The sequence below is a fragment of the Oncorhynchus kisutch genome, linkage group LG26 (assembly GCF_002021735.2).
Source record: "Oncorhynchus kisutch isolate 150728-3 linkage group LG26, Okis_V2, whole genome shotgun sequence".
Lineage (NCBI taxonomy): Eukaryota > Metazoa > Chordata > Actinopteri > Salmoniformes > Salmonidae > Oncorhynchus > Oncorhynchus kisutch.
This window is the reverse complement of record NC_034199.2, coordinates 18803674-18816252: the sequence shown is the minus strand read 5'-3', so window position 1 is coordinate 18816252 and position 12579 is coordinate 18803674. Positions and strand designations below refer to the sequence as shown.

General features: G+C 43.2%; 1 protein-coding gene across 8 annotated transcripts in view; it reads left to right on the top strand.

The window, feature by feature from the left end:
• Positions 1–12579, top strand: part of LOC109870925 (diacylglycerol kinase eta) — a 72794-nt gene that overhangs the window by 30176 nt on the left and 30039 nt on the right. For all 8 annotated transcript variants that reach the window (XM_031805866.1, XM_031805868.1, XM_031805864.1 and 5 more), the window contains 2 exons: positions 1890–1994; positions 9870–10002. In XM_031805866.1, the coding sequence (XP_031661726.1) occupies positions 1890–1994; positions 9870–10002 (238 nt within the window). The remainder of the gene's footprint in view (positions 1–1889; positions 1995–9869; positions 10003–12579) is intronic.

Genomic DNA, 12579 nt, shown 5'->3' with positions numbered 1-12579 from the left:
CACCAGAAAAAATCTGCAGATCAGTTCACCTCTAGTTGTTACCAGAGATACCGTATATAATGACGAGATGGTCTTGTCTCCGCTCTAACAATGGGAGGCGTTGTCCCAAAGGCGGGAAGGCTTGCCACTTGTTCTGCTTGGTCTAATTAGCCAGCTATATCTAACAAGACACACACGCAAACAAACACACACCCACACACACACCGCAACGAACACAGAGGGGTCAGTGAGGTGAGTGTGTGACGTGCACAGGTGTTTCTTTTATCCGTCAGACAGACAGAGGGCCGCCGTGTGGAGCTGTTTGTCTGTCTGTGGACACAGCCATTCTTTTATCCCGACATGATTTATTCATCCACAACAACACCATTACAACGCACAACGGCAACAGTCACATCGCAGGGGAAAAGAGGTTGGATCTGCACGGAACCCGTGAAGCTGTAACTGTCCATGTCTCCTAAGGGAGAAGACAATATGGCTGACAAACGGTATCAGTCTTATTCTTTTGCATGTCATCATGCATTATAGTTACTGTAGCACATGAATGTGTTACTGTAGATTTCTACTAGTACAATTGTGTGTGTGTGTGTGTGTGGGAGGGGGGGGGGGTGTCTTTGTTCAAACGTTTTAAGTATATCTGCCTCATACACACAAGAGGTGATATGTGTGTTGTGTGTTGTATGCCACACGGACACATGCGCGCACACACACACACACACAAACACTGATGGGTGGCTGCTGTGTGTGAGCTAACGGCTATGTTTCCACTCCTGGTAATGGGCTCAGAGCCTCAGATGCTGCTGGTCCACAGGGCAGACAGACCTGGACACAGCTGCTGAGATGCAGGGAGGGAGGGATGGATAGCACAGGGAGGGAGGGATGAGTGTGGGTGGGCACTGTGACAGAGACTGGGTAATTATCAGGTGAAAATATACAAATAGATCTAAATTGGTGTATGCGTGCATTTGTGGGTGTATGCTTTGTTAGAAGGCGTTTCAGTGTGTTGTGTGGCACTTTTTTTGTGTTGAAGGTTTTTGGTTGCAGTGTTTGTGTGTGCGTGTGTGTCATGGTCGTCTTTATTAGAAGGTGTTTGTGTGTGTTGCTGCGTGTTGCTGTGTGAACCCCCTGCCTCGAGTCTCCCAGCACTGAATCCTTGTCAGCCGTGTTAACACCCCCTCTATCGCTACCTAAAAGGACAACAGCGAGAGGAAGAGGGGGATAGAGAGAGGAGAGAAAATGGTTAGGGATAAAAGAGAGGAAACAGAGAAGACCGAGAGAGTAGAGAAAGAAATAAGGCAGAAGGAGAAAAGAAGAGAGGAGGGAGAGATGGAGAAGCGATAGAAGATAAGACCGAGTGATGAATAAGTGATGAATGTTGAAAGGGTTGTGTCTGTAATGTCTGTCTGTCTGTCTACTGGGAGCCTCTCCCTCCCTCCCTCAGCCTGGAGAGAGAGGGAAAGAGAGGAGGAGGAGGGGGGCTATCGGCTCTCGGCCTTTACCAAGGCACTCCGCCTGTCACCTCACCTCAGACTCAAAACATGAGGGAGTGTGAGCGGGCAGACAGAGAGAGAGAGAGAGAGAGGGGAGGGGGGATAAGTGATAAGGGAAAGAGTGAGGACATGTTTGAGGGGGCTGAGAAAGAGAGAGAGACAGGGCAAGCTAGCGCAAGGAAATGTTGCGGGGAAAAAGAACGAGAGCGAGGCAGATCGTGAGCGCCTAAGAGAAAAAAGGGAGAGAAAGCGAGGGAGGGGGCTTGTCCTCACTCCCCTCTTAAAGACGGAGAGCGGATCTCCCGCCGGCTCAGAGGCTAGGCAGAGGACTCTCTCTCTGTGTGTACACTCATCATCCTTGTCTCTCCATCTCTCTATCCACCCATCCATCTATCCATCCAGGTGATCACTCCATTCCGCAGGCTCATCCTCTGCGCGGAGAACAGGAAAGAGATGGAGGACTGGATCAGCTCGCTGAAGTCCGTCCAGTCCAGAGAGCATTACGAGGTAAGACCCGATCCATTCTCTATAGCAACAGATCCACTGCCTGTCTGGGAGCGAGAGAGAAAGAGGGAGAGAATAAGAGGGGAGGCATGGAGAGAGGGGGAAGGAGAGAATTGGGAAAAGGAGAGGAGATGGAATGGAGAGTGTTGCAGAAAACAATAGATCTTTGATCTGAGCATTGGTTAACTGTGGAGGCTTATGATGATGTCCGTTTCTGCTGTTTAGATGGCAGTTATTTAGCCGTTATATATTGCTGTAATATTGCTATGTTTCTAATGTTTATTTTGGAGATGTGTGTGAGCGGCAGGGTAGTGTAGCGCAGGATAGTGCAGGAAAGTGTAGGGTAGTGCAGGGTAGCGCAGGGTAGTGTACTCAGTGGGTCCCGTGCTCTGTAGCGTGCTGTGGACTGGAACATCTATTTCACCCACTAAGGGTGGTCGCGGCTGCCCAGCTCACAGGAGGCATACACACATGTGTATGCACACGCACGTACACGCACACAAACAGTGTTGTATATACAGACAGTCTTAACAGGTTTTTACCAGCTAGTGTCTGTCTCCTCTCTCCTTACTCTCTGTGTGTCTTCCCTTACAGAAAAAACCACATGATTTCACATGTTAAATTTCGACATGTTTTGCAATCATTTGAAATCATGTGAAACCATGTGGTTTTTAGAACACTTCTCGCGTGATGATATTTCACATGAGATTTCACAGGTGATGCCCTGCAAACAAAAATGTGTCATTTGGATGTCCCCTGACACCTCCCACAATTATAGGGTTTACAATTTACATATTTGACACACTTTGACATACACTAAATGACCAAAACTTTGTGGACACCTGCTCGATCAAACATCTCATTCCAAAATCGTGGGCATTAATATGGAGTTGGTCCACCCTTTGCTGCTATAACAGCCTCCACTCTTCTGGGAAGGCTTTCCACTAGATGTTTGAACATTTCTGCGGGGACTTGCTTCCATTTAGCCACAAGACCATTAGTGAGGTTGGGCACTGATAATGGGCAATTAGATCTGGTCGGCACTCCAATTCATGTCAAAGTTGTTCGATGGGGTTGAGGTCAGGGCACTGTGCAGGCCAGTCAAGTTCTTCCACACCGATCTCAACAAACCATGAAATTGGAATGGTGACTCTGTGCACGGGGGCCTTGTCATGCTGAAACAGGAAAGGGCCTTCCCCAAACTGTTGCCACAAAGTTGGAAGCACAGAATCGTCTAGAATGTCATTGTATGCTGTAGCGGTAAGATTTCCCTTCACTGTAACTAAGGGACCTGGCCCGAACCATGAAAAACAGCCCCAGAGCATTAGTCCTCCTTCACCAAACTTTACAGTTGGAACTATGCATTGGGGCAGGTAGCATTCTCCTCACATCTGCCAAACCCAGATTCGTCCGTCGGACTGCCAGATAGTGAAGCGTGATTCATCACTGCAGAGTACACGTTTCCACTGCTGCAGAGTCCAATGGCGGAGAGCTTTACACCACTCCAGCCAATGCCTGACATTGCGCATGGTCATCTTAGGCTTGTGTGCGGCTCCTCGGCCATGGAAACTCATATCATGAAGCACCCGACGAACAGTTATTGTGCTGATGTTGCTTCACTCGGGAATGAGTGTTGCAAACAAGGACATATGATTTTTACACACTACGTGCCTTCAGCACTCAACAATCCCATTCTGTGAGCTTATGTAGCTTACCACTTCGTGGCTGAGTCGTTGTTGCTCCTAAACATTTTCACTTCACAATAACATGCCTTACAGTTGACCGAGGCAGCTCTATCAGGGCAGGCATTTGACGAACTGACTTGTTGAAAAGGTGGCATCCTATGACGGTGCCACGTTTAAAGTCACTCTTCAGTAAGGCCATTCTACTGCTAATGTTTGTCTATGGAGATTGCATGGCGGTGTGCTTGATTTTATACACCTGTCAGCAACAGTTGTACCTGCGATATGAAGTAATAACCTCTTGGTTCACGGCATTCCAATATTCCTGCTACGCCACCGTGTCAAAGATTGATTTCCCCATATTCCTACACTTTAAACTTCAAAGTAAATCTCAGCTTTGTTAAAAATACACTCAAGAAAAGCTATTATATTAATCACAGTGATTCAGGAGTAACATTAAAACAGAATAACACAGTGCATTTGGAAAGTATTCAGACCCCTGGACTTTTCCCACATTTTGATAGGTTACAGCCTTATTCTAAAATTGTTTTAAATACATTTTTCCTCTCATCAATCTACACAAAATACACCACAATGACAAATGATACCATTTTTGCAAATAAAAAAAAGAATACCTTATTTATATAAGTATTCAGACCCTTTGCAATGAGACTCGAAATTGAGCTAAGGTACATCCTGTTTCCATTGATCATCCTTGAGATGTTTCTACAACTTGATTTAGATTAAATTGATTGGACATGATTTGGAGAGGCACACACCTGTCTATATAAGGTCCCACAGTTGACAGTTCAAAGCAAAAACCAAGTTATGAGGTTGAAGGAATTGTCCGTAGAACTCCGAGACAGGATTGTGTCGAGGCACAGATCTGGGGCAGTGTACGAAAACAGTTCTGTAGCATTGAGGGTCCCCAAGAACACAGTGGCCTCCATCATTTTTAAATGGAAAAAGTTTGGCACTACCAAGATTCTTCCTAGAGCTGGCTGCCCGGCCAAACCGAGCAATCGGAGGAGAAGGGCCTTGGTCAGGGAGGTGACTAAGAACCCGATGGTCACTCTGACAGAGCTCCAGAGTTCCTCTGTGGAGATGGAAGAACCTTCCAGAAGGACAGCCGTCTCTGCAGCACTCCACCAATCAGGCCTTTATGGTAGAGTGGCCAGACGGAAGCCACTCCTCACTAAAAGGCACATGACAGCCCTCTTGGAGTTTGCCTAAAGGCACCTAAAGGACTCAGACAATAAGAAACACAATTCTCTGGTCTTATGAAGCAAAGATTGAACTCTTTGGCCTGAATGCCAAGCGTCACATCTGGAGGAAACCTGGCACCATCCCTACGGTGAAGCATGGTGGTGGCAGCATCATGCTGTGGGGATGTTTTTCAACGGCAGGGACTGGGAGACTAGTCAGGATCAAGGGAAAGATGAATGGAGCAAAGTACAGAGAGATCCTTGAAGAAAACCTGCTCCAGAGCATTCTGGACCTCAGACTGGGGCAAAGGTTCACCTTCCAACAGGACAACGACCCTAAGCACACAGCCAAGACAATGCAGGAGTGGCTTCGGGACAGGTCTCTGAATGTCCTTGAGTGGCCCAGCCAGAACTCTCCCCATCCAACCTTGAGAAGATCTTGAGAGGATCATACGGATCATACCCAAGAAAATTCTATGCTGTAATTGCTGCCAAAGGTGCTTCACCAAAGTACTGTAAAGGGTCTGAATACTTATGTAAATGTGTGTTTTTTTTGTTAAAACATTTTTTTTTAAAGAATTTTGCTAAAATATCGGAAAACCTGTTTTTGCTTTGTCATTATGGGGTATTGTGTTCAGATTGATAAGGAAAGAAAACTATTTAATCCATTTCAGAATAAGGCAAAATGTGGAAAACGTCAAGGGGTCTGAATACTTTCCGAATGCACTGTATACCCCACAAACATTAGACAACTATACAGGAAACACTCAAATTGATGAAATAAGTAATCAATGATGAGAGAATAGTCAGATTAACCTAAGAGCAAATATGTATAGGTAATATAGGTAATGAATAGGTAATGGTAATGAATGCTAATGTATAGGTAATGAATCTGTAGGGCACTTTGTGGCGCAGCAGAAAGATCAGCATACCCCAAATCCAGAGGTTGAGAGCTCAAATCCCAGGTGGGGTCATATTGAAAATTCACCACTAAGTGACCATGTCAAATATAAATGTTAGAGATGTTTACACTATTTTATCTGAACAGTGTACCACTTACCTTAAACCTCCATACCATTTCATTACTTTCCTGACAAATAAACACTTGTGAAATAGCTGTTTTCACATGTGGAGCTGAAATATCCACTTGTGGAAACAAGAGACGTGAGGTCAGTTAGTTGTTCACGTGAAACCACATGTTCACCTGTATTCAAATGTGCAGTTTCACATGTGAAAATCAAATTTGCGGTTTTACATGTGAAATCTTTTCAAATGTCACCTGTAGTTTCATGGTTCCAACATGTTGACATTTTTCATCTCCATCTCGTCACATTTGTTTCACTAGATTATGTTTTCTCATATGTAGTTTCATATTATCACACGTTGCTTTGACTTGTTGACGCATGTTATCACATGAACTTCACATAAAATCACGTGAGACTACATGAAACGGGATCACATGTCAAATTCACACGTTTTTTCCCCCGTGAAAAACACACAACACCAGTATCCTCTCTAACGAACCATTTAATGTTATTACAACAGAGAAATAAGAGTGGATCTTTGATATTCACGCTTAAAAACAATCATTGTAAAATCTCAACTTAACAAACATCAAGATGATTATAAAAGCATCTAGAAATGATCCTTTTGAAATGTTCTGCCGTGACAAGAAACATATTACTGTTGATAGCGGTTGACTGCTACGCTTGTCTCCGGGGAAGATAAAGAATATACGGTAGAGTGCCAGCACTGCATATTAAAGCCTTTGATTTGGGAATGAAAGATGACATAAGATTGTTTCCATCTCTGCCCCCTCTCCTCTCCTCTCCACTGCAATGCAGTAGCACCCCAGAGCAATAGAGTAGAGCTACAGGTCCAGGAAACTATACTCCCATGTTGGAACCACAGGTTACAATTCTAATAGGGCGGAAAGGATAGATGGTATGTTTGTCTGTATGAATCCAAAAGCTTATGTTAAATGGATAATGGGACATTTTGGTAATGAAGTGCTTTTTTCTAGTCACCCAGAGTCAGATAATATCTCTGTGTGCAGTTTAGAATGTAGTTTCTGTGCCATTGCTAAATGATTGTCTCCAGGAACAACTAGCTAGCCCCTCTCAAAAGCAGGGAAAAAAACCTTCTAACTACTCTAAAGATTGGTCAGTTCTAGTCTTACAAAGCTGCTATCAAGTAGTTGCAAAAATGTTGCACTATCCCTTTAGGTAAATACTTTGTTTATTGAAGTATGGTTAAAGCCTTCTTCTAATCTACATTGTAAAAATATCAAACTATTGCATAAAGTATAGTAAAAGAATGTCAAATTAAGTCAATGTTTGCAAATGCTTGTGTAAAATGCTTGTGTAAAATGCTTGTGTAAAATGCTTGTGTATAATGCTTGTGTATAGGCTCTGTTTTGCTCACCCCAAAGAGAACTGTGCTGTGTAAAAACATTGTACAGTGTACACTGCAGTGCAATTCGTGGAAAGCAATTTGTAACTTTTCCTTAACTATGTCTTTGAGAAATATTTGTTTCAGTAAATGGTGTGAAAATGCATTGCACGAAATTCAAAATGCAAATCAAATGTTATTTATTACATGCGCCGAATACAGCAGGTTTAGACCTTAAGCCCATAACCAACAATGCAGTTTTAAGAAAAATAAGAGTTAAGAAAAAGATTTACTAAATAAACTAAAGTAAAAAACAAAAGATTAACAATAAAATAACAATAACGAGGCTATATACAGGGGGTACCTGTACCGAGTCAATGTGTGGGGGTACAGGTTAGTCCAGGTTATTGAGGTAATATGTCAGTACCAGTCAAAAGTTTGGATACACCTACTCATTCCAGGGTTTTTCTTTTTTTAAATTTTTTTAAAACTATTTTCTACACAAGACATCAAAGCTCTGAAATAACACATGGAATCATGTAGTAATCAAAAAAGTTGTTAAATAAATCAAAATATATTTTAGATTTGAGGTTCTTCAAAGTAGCCACCCTTTGCCTTGATGACAGCTTTGCACACTCTTAGTATTCTCTCAACCAGCTTCATGAGGAATACGTTTGATGCAGCACTCCATCTGATGCAGCACTCCATCACTCTCCTTGGTCAAATAGCCCTAACATAGCCTGGAGCTGTGTTTTGGGTCATTGTCATGACTACCACAGCATTCTTCAGTGATATGCCATCCCACCTGGTATGCGCTTAGTGGGACTATCATTTGTTTATCAACAGGACAATGACCCAAAAGACACCTCCAGGGTGTGTAAGGGCTATTTGACCAAGAAGGAGAGTGATGGAGTGTTGCATCAGAGGACCAGACCTCCACAATCACCCGACCCTAACTGAGATGGTTTGAGATTAGTTGGACCGCAGAGTGAAGGAAAAGCAACCAACAAGTGCTCAGCGTATGTGGGAACTCCTTCAAGGCTGTTGGAAAAGCATTCCCCATGAAGCTGGTTGAGAGAATGCCAAGAGTGTGCAAAGCTGTCATCAAGGCAAAGGGTGGCTACTTTGAAGAATCTCAAATATGAAATATATTTTTTATTTCATAACACTTCTTTGGTTACTTTGTGATTCCATATGTGTTATTTCATAGTTTTGATGTCTTCACTATTAATAGTAAAAATAAAGAAAAACCCTTGAATGATTAGATGTGTACCGCTTGCCGTGTGGTAGCAGAGAGAACAGTCTACAATTAGGGTGGCTGGAGTCTTTGAACATTTTTGTGGATCTGAGGACCCATGACACATCTGTTTCAGTCTCCTGAGTGGAGGGTACAAAACATGCACCCCTGAGGGGCCCCCGTGTTGAGGAGCAACATGGCAGATGTGTTCTTGTCTGCCCTTACCACCTGGGGGCGGCCCATCAGGAAGTCCAGGATCCAGTTGCAGAGGGAGGTGTTTAGTCCCAGGGTCCTTAGCTTAGTGATGAGCTTTGAGGGAACTATGGTGTTGAACGCTGAGCTGTAGTCAATGAATAGCATTCTCACGTAGGTGTTCCTTTTGTCCAGGTGGGAAAGGGCAGTGTTGAGTGCAATATAGATTGCGTCATCTGTGGATCTGTTGAGGCGGTATGCAAATTGGAGTGGGTCTACGGTTTCTAGGATGATGGTGTTGATGTGAGCCATGACCAGCCTTTAAAAGCACTTCGTGGCTACAGATGTGAGTGCTACGGGTCGGTAGTCATTTAGGCACAGGGACTATGAAGGTCTGCTTGAAACATGTAGGTATTACAGACTTGGCCAGGGACAGGTTGAAAATGTCAGTGAAGACACTTGCCAGTTGGTCAGCGCATGCTCGGAGTACACGTCCTGGTAATCCGTCTGGCCCTGCGGCCTTGTGAATGTTGACCTGTTTAAAGGTCTTGCTCACATCGGCTACGGCGAACGCGATGACACAGTCGTCCGGAAAAATTGGTACTCTCATGCATGCTTCAGTGTTGCTTGCCTCGAAGCAAGTAATTTTAGCAATTACATTTACTTTTGATACTTAAGTATATTTAGAACCAAATACTTTTTGACTTTTACTCAAGTAGTATTTTACTGGGTGACTTTAGTTTTTACTTGAGTAACTTTCTACTAATGTATCTATACTTTTACTCAGTTATCACATTTGGGTACTTTTCCCCCACCACTGTTAACTAATTTACCGCATGTTGATGTCACCATGGAAGGCCAAAACTCTATCCTAAAACAGGCTGAAATTTCAGGCGGTCTTTTCAAACTGCTCTTACACTAAAAGGGCATTATCATCATTTCCACAATTTCCCAGTATTATTCCAACCTCATAGTGTAAAAATATCTACAAAACACAGGAAATCACGTTTTTGACTGCACTATGCCTTTAAGGTAATTTGTTATCCAAATGTTATGGTTATTTCTCTGTCTGTGTTTTTTAACATGAGCAAAATGGAGCCTAATGTGTAAAGTATAGTGCCTGACTGTATATCCTGGTGTTGCCAACCTGATTTAACCTTTCGTTTGCCAGACAGCACAGTTTAATGTGGAACATTTCTCAGGGATGCACAACTGGTATGCCTGCTCCCACGCACGCCCCACCTTCTGTAACGTCTGTAGAGACAGCCTCTCTGGCGTCACTTCCCACGGCCTGTCCTGCGAAGGTAAGAGTCTCACGCACACACACACACACACACACACACACACACACACATCTCTGTTTTATCTCTCCTATCACCTCTCCTCCTCAACTCTCTGTCCATCCCTCCTCCCACGTCTCTCCATCTACTCATTAATGGACCAGCGAGAAGCATGCTACTGCTCTGTGTGTCCCTCTTGGGCTGTGGTAGTTTCAATCAGTCCTGGGCAGGTGGAGGGGAGTGGAGATATAGGACTGGGGCTGTACAATGGGGAATAGGACATACTTACTTATTCCTCTTCGCTCCCTGTGGAGTATAAATTCGCAACAAGCCCACACCATCCAGAGAATAGGTCTATAAGCTCATAGAAGGGCAGGGCTGGGGGCAGTTCAATTTAAGTATCCATTCAATACTACTTTATGCTTTGTTTCCCTCCGGATCGATTAAGTATAGTATAGTAGGGCAGAGCTGTGCAGGAGCTGAATGATAGGGGATTGGTGTATTCGCTGGAGAAATAAGTTGTGGGTTGAGAAGAGCGTACAATTTGTCCTAGACGTTGTAGTGTCTTCTTTGCTGGCTAGCCTACTGTGAGAGGCTAATGATAACCCATTAATTGCTCTGAAATGAAGGGCTTCCTCCTTGAAGCCTCCTCAAAGGCTATTATGGATGTGTGTGTGTGGCGTGTGTGTGGGGTGTGTGGTGTGTGGCTCATAGACTGCTCCATACATGTAACCCTAGTATAATGTCTGTCTCTCCCATCTGCAGTCTTCTACATTATACATGTTTTATGGTTTGAGATGATGTGGAAGGTCAGACCAATCACACACGAACACACACACAGACACACCACACACGCACTTGCAGATGATGTGAACGCTATAGGCTAATTAGCATTAGATTCATATTCATATGGTGTTCATTATGGTTGTCTGACTCACAGGCTCCTTATATGAAACCAGGAAGTGGTGTATAAATAGTACTGGTATAAAAATGGTTGGTTATACTGTTCCTTTGCAGCTTAGGTGTGGATAGATGGAGCAGTCTAAAACAGAGCCCAATGAAACAGTGACAGTTGCGTCATTCCCACTCTTTTCTATTAATTCAGTTGTGCTGATTAAACTTGTTAGGTGTGAATCATATACAGTACCAGTCAAAAGTTTGGACACACCTACTTATTCAAGGATTTTTCTTTATTTGTACTATTTTCTAGATTGTAGAATGATAGTGAAAACATCAAAACTATGAAATAACACATATGGAATCACAAAGTAACCAAAAAAGTGTTAAATAAATCAAAACATGTTTTAGATTTTAGATTCTTCAAAGTAACCACCTTTTGCCTTAATGACAGCTTTGCACACTCTTGGCATTCTCTCAACCAGCTTCATGGGGAATGCTTTTCCAACAGTTTTGAAGGAGTTCCCACATATGCTGAGCACTTCTTGGCTGCTTTTCCTTCACTCTGCGGTCCAACTCATCCCAAACCATCTTAATTGGGTTGAGGTCAGGTGATTGTGGAGGCCAGGTCATCTGATGCAGCAATCCATCACTCTCTTTGGTCAAATAGCCCTTACACAACCTGGAGGGGTGTTTTGGATCATTGTCCTGTTGAAAGCAAATAATAGTCTCTAAGCGCAAACCAGATGGGATGGCGTATTGCTGCAGAATGCTGTAGTAGCTATGCTGGTTAAGTGTGCCTTGAATTCTAAATAAATCAGTGACAGTGTCACCAGCAAAGCACCCCACACCATCACACCTCCTCCTCCATGCTTCACGGTGGGAACCATCTACTCTGCTTCGCATAAAGACACAGATGTTGGAACCAAAAATCTCAAATTTGGACTCATCAGACAGATTTCCACCGGTCTAATGTCCATTGCTCGTGTTTCTTGGCCCAAGCAAGTCTCTTTTTCTTATTGGTGTCCTTTAGTAGTGGTTTCTTTGTAGCAATTCAACCATGAAGGCCTGAATCACACAGTCTCCTCTGAATAATGGATGTTGAGATGTATCTTACTTTAACTATGAAGCATTTATTTGGACTGCAATTTGAGGTTTAGTTGACTCTAATGAACTTATCCTCTGCAGCAGAGGTAACTCTGGGTCTTCCTTTCCTGTGGCGGACCTCATGAGAGCCAGTTTCATCATTGCGCTTGATGGTTTTTGCGACTGCACTTGCAGAAACTTTCAAAGTTCTTTCCATAATATGGACTTGGTCTTTTACCGAATAGGGCTATCTTCTGTAATACCACCCCTACCTTGTCACAACACAACTGATTGGCTCAAAAGAAGGAAAGAAATTCTACAAATTAACTTTTAACAAGGCACACCTGTTAATTAAAATGCATTCGAGGTGACTACCTCATGGAGCTGGTTGAGAGAATGCCAAGAGTGTGCAAAGCTGACATCAAGGCAAAGGGTGGCTACTTTGAAGAATCTCAACTATAAAATATATTTTGATTTGTTTAACACTTTTTTGGTTACTCCATGATTCCATATGTGTAATTTCATAGTTTTGATGGCTTCACTATTATTCTACAATGTGGAAAATGAAGAAAAACCCTTGAATGAGTAGGTGTGTCCAAACCTTTGACTGGTACTGTA